Raw genomic sequence first — 19,760 nt, forward strand, 5'->3', positions numbered from 1 at the left:
ATAACACGTATCCGTGCAGCTGAGAGGCTGCTTTGATGGAAAGCTAACAGTCAAGCAGGTTGTCTGGAGCAGCATCTCCAGCTGAGATAATGAACTATTACTGACGTCTGAACGCGCCTCTGCTGAAAGACGACTGTTAATGCAGCAGGCATGATGGTTTAAACTTTGAGCTCCGTTATGATGCAGATACGACCTCTGGGTGCATTTTAATAAGAACTCTCAAAGCACGGGGTCAGATTTAACACAGAAACCCACACGGTCTCTTACTCTGCAGTCACCTTTTACACTTTTTGAAATTCTAATAATCATACTAGATGATATATGGAAACAGACATGAAGATAAATCTGCTGCTGCTCTGTGAAGACTGTCTCTGCTTTTCTGATTTGACGGTTACCTTTATGCCTTGTTCTCCTGCTCGGCTGCCACCCCGACAGTTATCATGATGGATGACAGAATTAACCCTGCTCAGGGTTTACTAATCTTGATCTCACTCCATCTTTCTACTTTATTGAGTTATTCAGTCATCAAAAGTAACACTAAGTTCTCATTTACAGCTCATGATGCGATTGAAACTAATCTGACGCGTTTTAAGAGTTGTTTTGATTCTCGTAACAGGCTGAGAGCAACAGCTGTCACGTTTGAAAGTGAACTGAAGATTTTAAAGTCATAGTATCTAAAAAACTGAAATCCAAACGAACAAATTATAAATTGGCAAGAAAATAAATCCTCTTTTGACTCTGAGTAATCTTGTCTTTAACACCTACAGTTTACCCTATGAATTATTTAGAGTGTAGCAGGAACACGAGAAGTATTAATATTGTGTGTGTGTGTGTGTGTGTGTGTGTGTGTGTGTGTGTGTGTGTGTGTGTGTGTGTGTGTGTGTGTGTGTGTGTGAAAGCTACAGATTAGGGTGTTAATATTAGAGTGTAAATAGTTTTTAATAGAAACAAAGATTACACAAGTGTTTGAATTAATTAGCAGCTGTGAGTGTGCACCGTTAATTTATTCTCATCACTGCTGGATTCACAAGTTCTAATTAAGTCTTTTGTTATTCGGTGACTCAGATGAGAAATACGGGTTTTTACATCGACATTCTCTGTGCAGCATGAGACTTTTTATTAGTGGAGTTACAACAAATTGCTGTTCTATTGTGGACGAGCAAAGGTGTTTCTGCTTTAGCAGCCCTAAATTGCACCCCAGCACCCCTAAAATATGCAATTTTCTATTTTTACTATAGTGTTTTTTCAAACACACTGGTAAAATATTAAAACCATACAGTACTTGTACTTGAAACATTATATTTTGACAACAAAAATTGTGCAAACCTCCCCTGTCTTAAAAATGGTTTGGTCCTGCTCACTTTTCCCAGACTTGGGCTTTGAGTGCTCTGTGCACAGAGCGATGCACTGCCCTTCTGAGTGATGTGCTGTAGTGGTGTAAGTGTCTGCCTTAGACTAGAATGTGTGGCACAATTTTTAACTTCTACCACTTAATACCAACATATTTGTATCATGTTTGCTGCTTTAACCTTAGGTTACTCTTTATGTTGTTAGTTAGGAGTTAACGGTGGTGGACTGGCTATTTGGAGCACCAGGGCATTTCCCGGTGGTGTAACCACTGAGCTGTGTCAACATTAACATCGGAAAATCTCGTCGCTAACACCACTCCCTTCGAATGGAGGAACAACAGCAACGTCCTAGTCTGTGCTGGGCTGGTATTAAATTCCATGCCGGAGTTATTTTCCCAGTGTGCCTCTGGGACCAACATTTTTTCTAACTAAGAAATGTTACAGGTAACCTGCCGTGTTGTCAAAAACATGTCAGGCATTAATGCTGTATTTTAATATCAGGGTATCCGCGGGTCCTTAAAAAGTCTTAAAAAGTCTTAAAATTGCTTTTCCAAATTTAAGGTCTTAAAAATCCTTAAAAATGACAAATAATTCTTAAATGCAGTTTCCAAAGGTCTTAAATTACCACAAAGACCCAATAAAAAAGATTCTTTAATTTCTATAAAATTTTCATGAATGTCTAGTTTGTGTTCAGCTTTTTTGTGTATGATATTGGCGTAAGCGAAACCGTACACATTCAGTTGGTTGTGAAAGGGGGCTATTTTGAGATGAGCTTATTAGCTGGTTAAGCTAGTGGGCGCTTGCGCCATGGGGAAGTGCAAGTTTAATGGTAACTGGATGGCTAATCCCACGTTTGTGACGTGGTTAGCACCGTTTCCAGGCAATAGATGGAAATTATAGCTTAAATTTGGTCAAAGTGGCCTTAAAAAATGTCTTAAAAAGTCTTAAATTTGGCTCCCTTAAACCTGCAGATACCCTGTAATATGGTCCGACCTAAACTTCAAATCGGCCGACATGTTGACCGATCTGCGGCTCCTCTAGCCTTGCAAATGCATTGCTATATGGATATATAAAATCTGAAACTTTCTATTGTCAGAAGTAGTCCATCCTGGGTTTTTTATTTCAGTGATGCCTAGGAGATCGTCATTTATTGGCTGGCTGCCACACTGCATTCATTCAGGTAATCTTATTGGTCTAGGCACCAAAATCCACCGAACTGCAAACTAAGAAAAACATGACAGCTTTTTGTGGCATGAGAGAGTGTGAAGGGGTCAGAAACGTGTGTCCCATGCCCAATGCGTGAGAGTTGGCAGCCGTGTCATGGACTCCCATTAATTTTTTTGGCAATAGGGGACCCATGGTCCAGGAGGCGATCTACTTCCAGACCATGGGTCCCCTACTGCCCCAAAAATGGATGGGAGTCTATGAGAGGATAAAAGTCATATTCTGATCCCAATTGATATGCGCCATACATTTCACATATGATGCCCGTGAATTTTAAAGACCCATTTTGATGTTAAGAAAGTGCTTATTTGAGTAATTTTAGGTTTTGTGTGAAAAGACGTATAGGACTACAAATGTTCGTCTCACCAAATTGACGTCATTGAACCGTACATGGGGAAGAGGAACAGATTAGCGAGCGTCGAATCTTACTTCCAGGTCAAAAGAAGGATCATTAGACATGAAGAAAAGCACTATAAATCTGGCCATGTGGGGCTACGCCGGGGGAGGAGAGATTCTGTAGTGGCGTCTGATTACGACTTTTTACAAGCTAATAAGTCTCAGATTAGGTGACAGACATAGTCGAAACACACATCATTACTTTTCATTTAAACTGAAGTACAACACATGTCTGATACAAGACGTAAGACAAAGTGGTTTAGAAAACTGCTTTTATAGCCCCATTGACCTGCATTTGTACCTAACAAACCTGGCACTCTATCTGGTCTTAGTTCTGTACAGTGCCCCCCTAGCGTCATCATTCAGTACTACATGTAGTGGACCAAAAGCAGACTGCTGCCTGCATCAACACAAGGTTAAAAAGAAATTATATTGCCAACCCTCCTTCAGCAGGAGTTATGCCAGAAGTGTTTAAAAAGTGCAAAGTGTTGTGAACATCACTCTGCAATCTTACTGTTTTCTAGGTTTAGTTTAGTCATTGTAGCTGATTTAAGCTGCAGCCTTTTGGTTTAATCTCCCCTTTTGTTTGGTGCGTTTGCTTGGATTGAGTGCCAGAGCTGCTCTGCAGAGCTTTGGGGACAGTGGTGAGTTGCACTGCACAGTCTGTCATTTGCTTGTGGAGCACTGAGTACAATACTACTGGATCTAGCTTCGTGTCTCTTCAGTTCAGTGTCTCATTAAGATTCTTCTCAGGAGATGCATGAAGCCAGTTAGCAATTACAGGGTCAGGATTACAGCCCCACTTTCTGGGAATCATCCTCACTCTTCATCAGTCCTGTCTACTCCTTCTAAAATGCTTTTACCTTTTCTCTTCTTCACTCTATCAAAGCAGCTGCTCTTTGCAGGAACAAATACTGGAACGTTCTACTCTGAAAAGTCCAGTAGCATTATGGTCACCTTTTTATTAAGTGTTTCAAATGGTTTCCACTGTGAGTTTTGGTGTGTTCTCTGGCATTTCATTCCCCTTCATCAAGAAGGTGCTTGGTAGGTTAATTTATCTATATTTTATAGTAAAGGGCAGAGGTCCTTTACTGATTCGTGGCTCAGTGTTTCTGTGTGCGGCTTCCTGAATCCTTGCAGCAAAATGTTCTTCTGCAAGACCCAAAATCTACTAATTCCCATCTTAGTGTAGTCATCCATATGTTGGTGCATGCATGCATTCATGGTAGAGAAAAGCAAAGTTTTTCTTGTCCCTTCCAGACTTGTTATGGTTCCATGGGAACCTGTCAAATCCCAATTCTATATCACAGATCTCTACCAGGGGGGAAATGTTTAGATGGGGAACCAGCTGTTAAATAATTGGATGTATCTCTTGGTGTGCAGAGCCATGTCTAAAAATCAGAGCTAAGATACGGTCTGGGCTGGGTGGCATCAGCCTGGGTCCCCCACCCGTAGGTGTTGTTCACACACACTTCTCAGGAGCGCAGAAATCTCTTGGGCTGGGCAAATGACATATGGAAAAGTCTGTGGCGTCTCCCTTAAGTAAACAAAGGTGGCCGTGAGCAGTGTTGCTTTTTGAAACTCGGACTCTGATATTGCATCCAGATTGCTGTGTCTGTCCTCGCTCAAGCCTTGGCAGCACTGTTTCTCTGTGTGTGCTCCTCACAGCATGTCTCAGTGAGAGAGACAGAGATAGGTTTAAACAAAGGAGATGTTTACTCCACAGAATCCAAAATGACAATAAATTGTGCCTGTGGGAAGCCCTCGCTGGCTGATACTACCCGCCAATTGGAGGCTCCCTATAATGGTATTTGAGCCGGCACTATGTGTGTTGGGTCAGTTCAGCCCAAAGCAGACCGCCTTGAGAAGAGATCCAAATAAACGGCTGGTTGACCATGGAACAAAACCAGGCAACCCAGATGTGAACATTTATACCATATCTGGGTGGGACTGAGCCGCCGTTACGGACCCTGCTTACCTGGTCCTCATGGGTTGTGTCCTTTTTCGAACCGCTAAGACTGGTAGAAAGTGGGTGTGAATTTGGACGATCTAGCCTTCAAATTAATTCCCACCCCTGCCTCAGTGAAGATCTTATCGCCTAAAAACCATGGCGCACTAATCCAAAGTAAAATAAGAGTAGCAGCTATTGGGAGCCTAAGGCATGGCCATCCAAGTCCAGTCCACGGGTCATTGAATGATGAAAGTCATTTTCTGGTCCCATTTGACATGTGCCATGGGTTTCACATGTGACTTTAGTGCATAAGAATGTCATGAACATACTGGAGTCAGAGCACCTTACAGCTCCACATTTTAATTGCACTTTAAGGTCATGTGCTCATCTTTAGACAGATCGCTTTAATAAGACATGTAAAAACTGGAGATGCAGCCAATTTTATAATCTGATAAAACCTTAAAAAAAGATGAGTTTCTCGGTCTCTCCTCTAATTAGAGTTGTTGTAAGTCTAAATGCCATTTTTAAAGCTAAGGGACAGTAATGTTCCCATGTGCCAGACCACTCTTTGTGCTCGCCTCTCTGCCACACGGTGATGTGCTGTCAGCCAGGGGCCGGGCTCCACCGATCTGACAGTCTGTCTGCTGAGACCAGCAGAGACAAGTACTGACAGTGAGATAGCAGACGGCTTTTCACCCAATTACATGCTGTCTGCCGCTCCACATCCTCCTGATTTCTCTCTATTTCCTCAATTACATCAGAACTGAAGCCGACCAGTAAGTAGAGGTCACAGGTCAATTAAGATTTATGTTAACATGTTTACGTGCTCTGTTGTTGGTCTGTTCTGATTCTGAAACAGAAAATTCTGCTGTCATTAATTTACCAAAGCCAGCTTAGATCCAGATTTGGTGATGGTGGTGGTGGTCTGTTACACATCAGTGATTATTAACTGTGAGTGTATCTGTATTCCACTCACCTGTGTAATTCATATTATGTATTTTTATGATTGTTGCAGGGTCTGTTAGGTGCACATGAGGTTTTTGCATCATTTGCATTTTACCTTTTTAAATCATCATAAAATAGTTGGACATTTTTGTGCATACGCGTCTGTTTATTTCTAAATCTGTGCATGTTCATGGTGCAGCAGTGGATAAACAAGGACCTGACTTGTATGTGTGCTAGTATGGCTGTTCTTTGAGCTGTGGGGGGTGGGGGACATAGGTGCCCTTGAGGCATGACTTATGTGGTATTGGGTTTTTGTCCTTGCCTCCCGGTGCCGACTTTGCTACAAGAATCCATCCATCTGCATCTGCTGCAGGAAGGGAAATGGTTAGAATTGAACGAGGGTGAACCATCAATGAATGTGTACCCAAGAGATAGTTCTTTACACGGGTTTAAACCCTGGTTCTAGATCTGGGTGATATTCTTATGAACGAAAATGTTGGCCTCTAGATTCATCTGGTGGTGTTTGACATTTTGCCGATGATGTATTGATCTGACTCTGTGACCTTAAAAGACATTATAGAAAAAGTATTTCTGGCACAGTTTAAAAGGAGCTGAATGTGCTGCAGATTGTAAGTACTCTAAAGGAGGTCTAATATTTTTATTTTCTGGAAAGGAGAAGTGGTCGTGGTATGAAATAAACACTGTAAGTAGAAAGGAATCTATGAAATCTGTTTTCAAAAGAATATTTCTATTATTGAGTTGTGTGGAGTGTTTATGAGCAGTCAGTATCATACCTGTAATAGAAAGCAATCATTGCAACCCCACTTTGGAGGATCCCGGAGAATACTCTTTTGAGCAAAGTAAATGAAGAATATAAATTCTATTTCAGCTGATCTTGCTGTGATAATGACTTTTCCTCCGTAGTAAAGTAGCATCGTTCGCGTTTAATTTGTTGTTGCGTATTGTCATGTGGACACTGACCTACTCAGACTCGTGCTTCTATGACGTGTCTTAGTGCTTTGTGTCTTTTTCCTCCTACAGCAGCTCAGAACGAGCCCTAATCCAGACGTTACTATGCGGTTTCACTCTGTGAACGTAATGCAGGAGAGGGTTGAGGTTACTGTAGTTCAGTCAGACTTCTGCATTCACTTCCTTTAGTTTGTGATCAGTCTCAAGCTTTAGCTTGAGTGGCAAATTGTTTTATATTTCTGGGTTATTCCTGATTTTAGAGTTGGACAATATTATATTTTATTATTGTTGAACATCTTTGCAGCCTTCCTGAAAGCAAAAATAGTTATCATTTGCTTAGAAAGGCTTGTGCTGTTGTTTTACTACTGCATGTAAATTAGGATCTTTAAATGAAATATACAAAAGGCAATTATTATTTAATAAATTATACAATAATTTCCATATGAAATTAAAAAGATAAAGTGACATTAAAGAATCAACATGCCACTTTGAAAATATATTTTTGTCTGCCTAAAGACATATTTGTTCCTTTAGGTCAATGCATTCATCATGTCGGGATTATTTGTTTTTATGTTAAAAAGCACTACACTTTTTACAGAATCGATTCTGAACAGTAGGTGTCAGGAAAATGATTAGAGGAATGGCAGCAGAAGAAGAGTTTACAGGAAGTACCCTTTTCATCCAAAATCATCACATTTGTATTTTATTTGTGCACGATGAGGAGTCAGTTCTAGACTTTACTACCATCTCCCTGGCACACATTATTGCCAATAATAATTAGCTTCAGTACAACTTTTTTTTCTGATGAATAACATTTAAAACTGAGGATTTTTTTTTATCTCTTGTGTTTAAAATATGTACGAATTTTACTGTGAAATAAGCACAAAACTGTCAAATGTCTCAGTCATGTTAGAAGGAAGGTTACATTGAAACTCATTTCCTTTTCAGCCATCTGGGGGTTGTCAGTTTTTCTCCTTTCATTGAAGCTAAAGAGCAATATGCTAGCCTGTAGGATTGCCGAGTCCACCCCAAGTTATCGCTGCAGCACTATCGCGTCATACCCGTGCCACAACCCGTGCACGCGCATTGGGTCCACAGCGCGCGTGTGAACGGGACTCGCGCGCGTGTGAACGGGACTCGCGAGCGAAAATATACATGGCGAGAGGTCATTTGTGCACTGAGAGGGAGCAAACTGTGTCTGTGAGCGCACAAGGATGTGCACAAGTGACAAACCTGCGTGCGCGCGTTGTCAACGAGCACACGGCAGAGGAAAACGTGCGCGCGCGGCAGCCTGTGTGCGCGCTCGGCAGCCTCTCTGCGCGCTCGGTTTCTGACTCCTGCTCGCTCGGCTGTAAGGGCTTTTGGCACTCTGGAGGCGTGGCCTGTGGCAGATCTTCTCTGTCCTCTGATTGGTTAGTTTATCCCGCACTTTACCCTCTATCTATATAAAAAAGTCTGATATTCCATAGTTGCTGGCATAGCTCAGCTGGGAGAGCGGGTGATTCTCGTCCTGGAGGATCCAGGTTCGAATCCGGGCAAGGACAATGCAAAAGATGTCATGTTAATTTTTCTTAATTTCAGGTATTTTACAGTTGTGACCGTTCAACTGTCATTAAACGTCCCAAGGTTTGCTGGGCAGTGTTTTAAAAAGTGCACATAAGCTAGATGGTTTTAATCATATAAAATTACATTTTTTGTGATACTGGAAAAATACATACTGAAATAAAACTACTGATTGAAAACTTTATGACTGTGGTTGTACAAAATATGACTCACTAATACACTGCAAACTCCCTTAGAGTGGGGCTTCCAGAGAGAGAGAGAGAGAGAGAGAGAGAGAGAGAGAGAGAGAGAGAGAGAGAGAGAGAGAGAGAGAGAGAGAGAGAGAGAGAGAGAGAGAGAGAGAGAGAGAGAGAGAGAGAGAGAGAGAGAGAGAGAGAGAGAGAGAGAGAGAGAGAGAGAGAGAGAGAGAGAGAGAGAGAGAGAGAGAGAGAGAGAGAGAGAGAGAGAGAGAGAGAGAGAGAGAGAGAGAGAGAGAGAGAGAGAGAGAAGTTCTTGCCTCATTAATGAATTGTTTATTTTTTTCAGTATTTAATTGACAAATTATCCTTTCAAATAATTAATTGATGAGTTACATAATTGTCCATTTAGAATTGTTGAATGGACTGAGTCAAGTTTGGTGCACTGATTTATTTAACAAAAGTAAGGATTTACTAAAGCAAGTTAGTGAACAGAAAATGGCCATCTCAAGGTTTTTCTTGGATGTCCCTCAGCAGGGTGCAGCACTGTTGAAGGTCATCTGAATGAAAGCTTGATATGCAGTTTCTTTATGAAATGGACAATTATGTAACTCATCAATTAATTATTTGAAAGGATGATTTGTCAATTAAATACTGAAAAAAATAAGCAATTCATTAATGAGGCAAGAACTTCTCTCTCTCTCTCTCTCTCTCTCTCTCTCTCTCTCTCGCTCTCTCTCTCTCTCGCTCTCTCTCTCTCTCTCTCTCTCTCTCTCTCTCGCTCTCTCTCTCTCGCTCTCTCTCGCTCTCTCTCTCTCTCTCTCTCTCTCTCTCTCTCTCTCTCTCTCTCTCTCTCTCTCTCTCTCTCTCTCTCTCTCTCTCTCTCTCTCTCTCTGGAAGCCCCACTCTAAGGGAGTTTGCAGTGTATTAGTGAGTCATATATTGTACAACCACAGTCATAAAGTTTTCAATCAGTAGTTTTATTTCAGTATGTATTTTTCCAGTATCACAAAAAATGTAATTTTATATGGTTAAAACCATCTAGCTTATGTGCACTTTTTAAAACACTGCCCAGCAAACCTTGGGACGTTTAATGACAGTTGAACGGTCACAACTGTAAAATACCTGAAATTAAGAAAAATTAACATGACATCTTTTGCATTGTCCTTGCCCGGATTCGAACCTGGATCCTCCAGGACGAGAATCACCCGCTCTCCCAGCTGAGCTATGCCAGCAACTATGGAATATCAGAATTTTTTATATAGATAGAGGGTAAAGTGCGGGGTAAACTAACCAATCAGAGGACAGAGAAGATCTGCCACAGGCCACGCCTCCAGAGTGCCAAAAGCCCTTACAGCCGAGCGAGCAGGAGTCAGAAACCGAGCGCGCACAGAGGCTGCCGAGCGCGCACAGAGGCTGCCGCGCGCGCACGTTTTCCTCTGCCGTGTGCTCGTTGACAACGCGCGCACGCAGGTTTGTCACTTGTGCACATCCTTGTGCGCTCACAGACACAGTTTGCTCCCTCTCAGTGCACAAATGACCTCTCGCCATGTATATTTGCGCTCGCGAGTCCCGTTCACACGCGCGCTGTGGACCCAATGCGCGTGCACGGGTTGTGGCACGCTTTAAACGCCATACAGCACCGGCATTTTTTATTCGACATCGACCGTCAAAAAGAAGCAGTGATTTGTAAGATCCTAAGCCAGTAAACAGGAATAACCCAGAACCCTTAGGGCCCTAATATACATGATGTTTAGCGAAGTTTAGTGTTTAACTTTAGTTGATTTGAAGCATCGTTTGTTCGCGTCCCCTGAAATTAACACGGTGCGTCTGAATGTTGCATTAGACGAGTAACCAGTAGGTGGGGTTGACAAAATGAGTGAGACACACTCACCATGGTGACTCTGTCTCTGGTTTAGAGGTCTTTCATACAAATTACGACACCACTGCTGTCTTTTATTCTGTTGTGATCTTAAAATTAACCAGTTACTGAGCTCTTCTATTGACCCCGTGTTTGTTTTGGTTGTACCCACAAACCCAGCACTTTTTCCGGTCTGAGTTCTCTACTGTGCCCCTAGTGGAACACTCCAGTACTGCATGCAGTGCAGTCTGCGTCAATGCAAGGTTAACCCTCTCAGGCTCAAAATAAGTTTTGATAAAAGGATGAACAACTAAGTCCTTCAGGGGTACTTCTGAGTTAAACAATGCACATGAAATATGTATGTGCAGTAACCAGGTAGGTAGGCTTTAACGTTGCTAATCTGCAACGCCTGCCTCCAGAGGGTTAAAAAGCAAGACGCCATGGCATCTTTTTGTTTTACTCTAATATCAGGTAAAGAAGGCTAGAGGCTAACATTGAGCTAACAAAGTTAACGGTGAAAAAAAAAGTCTTCTAAAAAATTTCAGGTTACTTTTTCAATTTCTAAAACCTTGAAATTACAGTAGAATGTATTTATACTTATCAAGCTACTGGGTATGGCTCGTCTTTACTCGCCAACTAGAATCTTCTGGTGCTGATCTCTAACTGAAACTCACGTAACCAAATTTGACCAGAGGATGTTATTTTTACTTCATTCTTACGCATTGCACCTTTAACAAAGTCTTCTGTTGTTTCTAATTAATATGATGTATTGTTTCTCCTACAGTTATTCATTGTTTTTAGCTTTTAAATAACTCCAATTAGGCTATTTTGACTAAAATGGACCCAATTTGGAAATAGTCCCGGGTGCCACATCCATTGCTGTTTTTAGAATGAATAATCGTTTTTGTAACATTCATTCATACTTTTGAATTTATCCAGTAAAACATTAGTAGGAAATTAATAGAACCTTCTTATATAATACAAAGGACTAAATGAATGGCTTAAAGCTCTTCCCACAGTCAGGCGTTATCTATTAAAGGCTGATTTCATTATCCTCTCAGACTCCCCTAGAACTGGCTCAAAAAACATTTTACTGTCTGCTGCTGTTATTCTCTCTGAATATCAACAGTCCTGAAGAATTCCTCATTTTTATTACTCTTTATTTTTACTCTCTCTTGCCATAATATTCAGCCTGTTCTTTATTAGGTGATCCTTGCTGCATAAAGACTGAGGTGCATTTTATAAAAATCTTTTGATAATTTTATTATATTCAGCATTTTCCAGTAAGTCTGTTCAAAGTTTTACAGCTGAGCATGTGTTTGTGCTATTTGTTTCTTGATGAAATGTTGTTACATTTGACTGAAAAAACCCAGGAAAGCAAAATTGGTGAGAAAGATTTATTTTCCTTCTGTTTTTTAAACTTTTATTCTTTAAGATCAGGTAATGTTTTGCAGATATTATCACATTTGTTTTAAAATTTATATCCTTTCATATAAAAACAATATAGTTTATTATTATCTAAAGTATTAGTCATAACTGTTCAGGCAGAGGAGGGGGATCACATTTCACTGCAAAAAACACAAATGTCAAACTCATGATGTCTCCAGAATAAGCCAGGCGATCATCACTTACGTAGCTTAGGGAAACAATTCCTGCAGAAAATGATCTAAGCTGCTTGGTTTTATATTTTTTCTGATACTTGTTTATAACTTGTCTGTGCAGACAATTGCAGGTATTAGACAAGTTTAAATGTGAAAATCTTTGTCCCCACAGTCCCCAGGCAGAGATCCGTGTCCTACCTACGTGCTGTAAACAGTCTGTTCCTCTGCAAGGTCACAACCAGCTGCTATGTTCTTTGGGGGAATTCATTACTGTAATGCTGCCTCACACTATGGCTGTTATGTCTCTCCTTGCAGCTACATAACAGCCCGTTGCAATGTGAAGCAGCATACTCTGCATACCTGTGTGCATGAGGCAGCAGTGCAGCATTTTGCAGACATTAAAGGGTCAGCAGGTTAGATTAGAAGCAACAAATATGTTATTTGTTAAGATGAACAGCATCCTTGTTTGAATTTCCTCCGTGACTCCTTCTGACACCACCTGTTTTAATGTCTTGTTTTCCTTTTAAATCTTAAGTAGTCTTTCTTTTTTGCTCAATGTTTTGTAAATGGCTGTAAAGTCTTCATTTTGAAATGACTACAATGATGCTAAAATAAAGGAACAGGTTTTGATGGATAACATGGAAAGGTTGTCAGTAAGAGTTAATGTCTACAATTTCTAAAATTACATTTTAATGCCGATTACGGCCGATGGTATCAGACATCCCTAGTTAAAATCATTCTTTGATAATATAAAGTTTTTTATTTCTATTTCTAGATGACTCGGGGGATGAGGAGCCAACATCACAGTCAGACCGCAGCGAGCTCCAGGGCACCCTGAAGATTCTCATCAGCAAGCTTGATGACCTCAGCACATGCAACGACCTGATCGCCAAGCATGGTGCCGCCCTGCAGCGCTCCCTCAGTGAACTCGAAGGTCTTAAGGTCCCTCTGGAGGGAGGAGAGAAGATCAAGGCAGTCAATGAGCGGGCCACACTTTTCCGCATCACTTCCAATGCTATGATCAATGTGAGTACTGAGGGTGAAGCAGGCTACGGTAGGCTGCAGCAGCATGGGAGCAGTGATGTGTGTCCTGCAAGCCTTCTTCTGTCAGGCATACCGGTGGTGCATAACGACCTGGTTAATGAGTGATGATGGTGAGATAAGATGGTCTCACACAGGCTCATTTACACCAGATCACGTTTAACCCACTGAGACATTACCAGCTCTGTTAGCTCTTATTGATTCACCTTGTTGCCTGGAAGTGTTTTTGTTTTTATTTCCTGGCGTTTCCACTCCTGCGGCAGTGCTTTCCCGTGTTCCTCAGCGGTGAATACCACAGACTTTCTATGGGTATGTCAGCACTGGATGGGAGTTCAGGGAGCGCTGAGGCCCTGAAGGAGAGATACTAGATATGATATTGGGTGTGGGTGACAGGAATAGCCCCTGCTGCCAACTCTTCTCAAGGCATGGCACCCCCCCCCCCCCCCCCCCTCCTGTCCAAGCTTGTGGGGGAAAGCCAGAACTAACTGGACCACAGTTTGACAGACCTGCTCTGACTAAAATCAAGCAATTATACAGGGATCATTGTTTTTCTGCATTTTGATCCGAGGTAAACGATACTGAGTTGTGGCTGAAATGCATGTTTTTCCGATATTCTTTATATGCAGTTTATAAACTCAGAGCGATTTTAAATTGACATAGAGTTTTCACCATTATCTCATCCTTGTGGAATGTACATTTCATTTATTTGCATTTGCATGCATTTTAGAAGCTTTTAAATAACCTCCTCACTTAGCATCTTTTTCCAGTTTGTGTTTTTACTTAAATCGATTATTTTCTGGCAAACACCCCTCCCCCTGCGTGCTTCCTGACAGCCTGTGGGCAGAGGGTTAAATCGACAGATTGATCCGTGTTTTAACGGATAAGTTTGCACGGATTGGTTGCTTTGCTCCCAAGGATGTCCTGATTAGTGGAGCAGAAAATAACTTGCTGAGTGAACTTGATTCAGGGGAGTCTTATCCTCTCCAACACGGGCTACTAGCAGAGCTGTGATCAAGAGTTAGGCTTATCATTCAGTCGTTCTGAATGGGATTATTGAATATCAGTTTTAATCTGTTAGATGGGCTACTTTTACTATTCATAGTTCTCCTACATATCTTAGTTTTTAACTTTTGTTGTGGAAAAAAAAGAGTAAACAGCAAATTTCATCTTATTTTTATATAAATGGTAACAAGCTGGTCTAAATTTAGCACATTTATTTAACGATTGCATTGAAATGAACCCTATATGCTGCATACTCATAAGATATTTTGAATTATAGTAGATTAACTGTAACAGGTTAGCAAAATGCTATTAGCTCTTCTGGCATTACTTTACTGTTCAGTTACTTCAGATTAAGAGTACTTTCAGATGTTTTATTATAACAGGAGTATATTTACATTATGTGGAAAAAAAAACATTTGATTTGTTAAAAACATCACATTTCAAATGCAATCTTTATGAAGAAAAAGATCTTGTTGGGTTGTGTAACAGATCAAATGCTGTTCGGAGTGGTTTACCACAGGCATCCTGTGATTTGACCCCAGCCTGAGGAAAGGTTTCACTTGAGTTCATTCACCGTTGACCTAACCTCTCAAATGTGCATGAACTCTGATAACCTTCTCCAGCTAGAGCTTTCAACGGCCCACTCTTTTTTTTCTTCATTACAATTTAATTCATCTGTTTGTTTCATGCTGATTCAGCATTTTGAGACTAAATATCTAAAAACAAGCTAGGACATTTAAAATGATTATAAATACTATTTAATTTGCAGTTTATCACTTTTTTCCAGAACTTTTAATCTGACCGATTTTTAACCTTAAAGGGACCCTTAGCAACTTTTTCATATTTTTAAACCATTTTTTGAGCCAGTATGCGTTAAAACTACCCTTTACATGGTAAATGAAAGGCCACCTAGCCCCAGTTGTCCAGAATATTCCACTTGCAACTTCAGAGTTGCCGGTCCAGTCTGTTGGACTAGCTGACACACCTGGTGCTGCAGTCTGCTTCCAGCACGTTACCTGCGTGTTTTAGATCGTAAACACGGCTGATTTGTTTAATTTAGTGATGAACTGCTCCTGTAGACACTAACAAAGGCAGGGGAGACATTTCTGCTGTTAGATTAAGGTGTTACAAAGATGAACGCACAGCTTCGCTTTCGGTTCTACTAACGGACACTAGGGGATGCTAAAGGCAAGCCAAAACTGCCTTGTCTCCCTTTAATTCCAGCTCTCACTCAGTGGTGCCCCCAGAAAAGTTTCATAGAGGTGGCCATTGGACCAGAGAAAATTTTGGGGTGGCACACCAAATTAATCCTCGTGGTAAATCTGGGAAAGTTTAGCCAGTAGAGATGCAATAAATGCTATTTATTCATTTTCATAAAAAAAATTTTTACAACATTAATATGACTTATTAACTCATTCATGGCCATTGACGACTAAAGCTATCATTTGCACTTTTTTTTTCTGTGTGGGCATTGGAATGAGCCCCCCGCACCGCAAGAACAAACATCTCAGCTCTAAAGCCAATCTTCATCCGCATACGTCACACGACACGTGATCAGGAAGCAGAAAATCCATGTGTTAGGAGATCGTTTTGGGCCGCTGCTGTAAAAAAAGTGAGGCGCGAACCGGAAGACCTTCTGCCGATCACAATTTAACAACAGATTATGAAAGAACAGATAATGCTCGAAACGCCCTGATTCTTCCTGATGTGAGAGGTGAGTCTTCGCTTTGTTTTGGTTGTTTTGGTGTCGACATCATCCTACCGCTCAACGTTCTGTGACTCTTAAAAAACAGTAAAAACGGTGAGAAACGCTGACAGCGAAGGGCTTTACCGATCAGGAAACGGCTGGCAGCGAATGAGTTAAAGAACACTGGTCTTCCCTGGACAGCAATTTTCTAGGGGTAGCCATGGCTACCGCTGGCCACCCCTTGGGGGCACCACTGCTCTTACTCACAAATCCATTTTCACTTTGTTATTTTTTATTCTTCATAAAGTCACATGCAGTCTGCTCTTTTACTGAAGAGTCAGCATTAAAAAAGTGGAACTGTGATGTTTTTTAAGTTTGGTTTTTAGTTTCGTGTCACGGTTGAGTTGGAGGGGGGGAACCACACCATCACATGCACTGGTTATATTTAAAAAGAAGCTCAGAGTGGATCTTTAAGCAGTTTGATGCAAGACTGATGAAGGTAAGAGACAGGCTGACAGTTTTCTGCCTGGGAAGCAGTAAAAAATGTATCTCATCTGTCTTGTTAAGTTGTAGTTGTAAAATATTCAGTCTTTTCATTCATGTTTCAGGGTTTATAAGATTTATGATATAAAATATTCCAGAGGCATTTTATTACAAGGATGCTCCGTCGTTTTAAGATGAAATGATTTCTTATTGGCAATAAAATATTCATCACTCCGCTAAATCTTTATATAATGAAGATTTAAAATGTACTATAATTATTTTTCCATGTTCCAGCCTTCCTGACACGATTTAAGACCATCTTTGTTAGATGATGAAATTCAGAAAATGTGAGAGAGAAAGTCTGCATTCATTTTTAGGGTTTTGAGGAATCTAAAATGCTGCTAAAGGCCTTCGCACAAGCACAAAGTAGCAGATGTAGACTGGACTGGACAATAGCACTGTCCTGTCAGCATTACTGAAGTAGAGCTTCCTTTTCTGACATTGAAAACGTCCACAAGGAAGATCTAATACCTGCTGATCACTGATGATGATGATGATGATGATGATGATGATGAAAATAATATAATATAGTATTTGTATAGCACTCCATATTTCAGCAATCTCAAAGTACTAAAAAAAGCAGGATCAATAAAAATGACCAGGATCCATAAATAATTACAAAAAGTAAAAGGTGAGCCTCTGGGAACCATTTTTCTATAAAGTTCCATTTGAAGCTGGTCAGGTAGAAAATCTGGCTATTCTGATCACCAGCTGACTTTTTTGGAGCATCTCTAACTTTTTGGCCCCCAAATATAGTTAATAAATGGGAAATGATCAAGTATATTCATTATAATAAACATTTTTTAATTTTTTGCTAAAAGTGTGAGCAAAAAGTACTTAAAGGGACTCTAGGCAGTTTTAACTTGCTTTTAGCACCACCTAGTGTCTGTTTAGTAGAACCAAAAGTGAAACTTATCTCCCTGCTGTATTTTTAACACCTAATCTAACTGCTGAAATTTTCCCCCAGCCTTCATAAGTGTCTACAGGGGCAGTTCATCACTATATCGGCTCATTTTTTTCCAAGTACAAAAGATGGGGCTCGCCACTCTGAATTTGCATGTGCAGTATTCTGACCACAGGGGGCGGTAGGGGTCTGGGTGACTTTTTAATATGAAAAAGTTGCAAAGTATCCGTTTCAAATGCTGATTTAAAAAATTATTATTCTTGTCATCATTTGTTTAACTGTGTAATTTATGAAAGATAACCTCATGATTAAATTTTTTAACTTTTTCTTACTTTGATTTGAAATAATTAGAATGTTGAACCAGTTTCAGCTCCAGAATTATTCATCAGATACACACGTCATTATTTAAAGTTCATGCAGTGAGAACTTTTACACATATGAAACAATTTTATATTATTACATCCTGGGTTGTTTCCAGTGTTGGGAGTAACGCCGTTTAAAATAACGCCGTTACTAACGGCGTTCTTTTTTAGGTAACGGAATAATCTAATTAATTACTTTTCCCACTGTTGCAATGCCGTTACCGTTGCTGGGGATGGAAGGTTGTGCGTTACTATGTGCTTGTCGAATGTTGAGCAGCAGTGTGAGGCTTTCTGACCGCCACACTTCAGCTGCAGCCAGGGAGAGAGAGGTGTCGGTAACACACTTACAAACACGATGTTGATTGGCCGGGTGGGCGGAGACCCTCAGTGTTCTCACTGTCACCGCATGCTGTAGACACAACAGAGCAGTGATGGGAATAACGCCGTTTAAAATAACCGCTTTAATAAAAAAAATATTTCTTCCAGTAACGAGCAAACTAATTAATTGCCGTCTTCTTTGATCAAAACGTCGTTTCTGTTACTGATGAGGAAATGCGTGTGTTAAGCAGCGCGGTGTGTTGAAGCTGTCATCAGCTGATCAGGAGCTAAAGAGTTAGATGTTTTCATCCAAGCGCATCACGGCCCGTGAAGAACGAGGAAGATGTGATGAATATCTACGGCTGCAGACCCGCAGATTCGCTGCTGCAGGTGGGAATCTGCGGGTCTGCAGCCGTGCCCTTCTTGGCGTGACAGCGGGACGTACCGAAGGTCCGCTCACCTGTTCACCGCTCAGACCAAGGGCGGCGTTAGGCCCGGCTACTTGGGCTCAAGCCCCGAATGTTTTATGAAAAGACTAGTGCGTGTTACGTGTGTGCGCGTGTGTGTTGAGCCCCGGATCTTCTTCAGTTCTAAATCCACCCCTGGCTCGGACGCCATGACCTTCTACCTTCCTATATCATCCAGCTGGAACCTGTTTCTGATCATGTCTTTAGCCCCGCTGTAACACTGATGCATCAGTCTCAGACGTCATGGAGCTCAGGTGTTATTAGAACTACCTGTGTGTGTTTACCACCCAGCTTCAGCTCTTCTGTGGTTGGGTCTGACCCAGGTTAGTAAATGTAAGTCCTCCATCAGGCTTGTGCCTCTTCTGCTGTCATTTTAAAGGATTGTATTTATTTATTTAATCATTACTACATTACTAGCAACAGAAATGCTACTAATAACACACAATTATGTGAAGCTGGAAAAATTAAAATGCTGTGCAAAATTACATTTATTTCTGTAATTTAACTAGACTGAGAGACCATTTAAAGGCTCAGGAACCTTTACAGGTGTTTCTATTTGCAATTTTAAATTTTAGCTGATTGGGGTCTTGTTAAATATCACACAGTGACCTTTTAATAGTCTAGATAAGTGTAATGTTCCTGTTAGTAGGTCCTCCTGTTAAGTGCTTATTTATTTAAATTATTCAGGTTTATAAAAAACATTTGGACATACATTTTATTATGTTCCAGTCATTAGTCATTTATATTTCACTATTGTAGTAATTCTTACATGCTTTAATGAAAAAAGTAACTAAGTAGTTATTTTTCTTGGTGATTAGTTACTTTTATAATCTTGTAACTCAGTTAGTAATTGAGTTACTTTTTTGACAAAGTAATCAGTAACTATAACTAATTACTTTTTTAAAGAAACTTTCCCAACACTGGTTGTTTCTGCAGTTTTTTACTGCACCTCCTTGCAGAGATAATCTTAAAATTGTTACCTCTGCAGCTCTGGGGCCAACGACACCATTAAACCACATGTAACCATGGCTTAGATGGTCAAATTGAGACAAAGTTTTGGTTAAAAGAAATCTGAGAGATTGTTCTTCACATGACGTTTTTACTAGTGTGAAGTGAGCTGAGATGTATTATTTCAGTTCAGTGACCTTTGACCTCAATAAGAGGAAACCTGTGAAGCTCCTGATGCAGAGCCAACCGTTGCTGACGTGTAATAAATCAGTGCTCTGAAGTAACCTCTAAGTCAGCCGTGAAAGTCAGAACAGCGCTGACGCCCCCTCATGGCTCAAACAGTCATGAGTTGGTTATTTTTTTGTCTTCCTGTTTCGACTCAATCAAGAGAAGTCAGACTTTTAGATGGAGCCCATTTGACGCAGCAGGCAGAGCCACTAAATACTTAACAGG

The 19,760-nt window shown here is 40.7% G+C and overlaps 1 protein-coding gene across 3 annotated transcripts in view; it reads left to right on the top strand.

Moving 5' to 3' along the window:
• osbp2b (oxysterol binding protein 2b) overlaps nucleotides 1-19,760 on the top strand; it is a 61,780-nt gene that overhangs the window by 29,546 nt on the left and 12,474 nt on the right. For all 3 annotated transcript variants that reach the window (XM_015973031.3, XM_015973032.3, XM_054731732.2), the window contains one exon: nucleotides 12,811-13,061. In XM_015973031.3, the coding sequence (XP_015828517.3) occupies nucleotides 12,811-13,061 (251 nt within the window). The remainder of the gene's footprint in view (nucleotides 1-12,810; nucleotides 13,062-19,760) is intronic.

Source organism: Nothobranchius furzeri, chromosome 17, assembly GCF_043380555.1.
Source record: "Nothobranchius furzeri strain GRZ-AD chromosome 17, NfurGRZ-RIMD1, whole genome shotgun sequence".
NCBI lineage: Eukaryota > Metazoa > Chordata > Actinopteri > Cyprinodontiformes > Nothobranchiidae > Nothobranchius > Nothobranchius furzeri.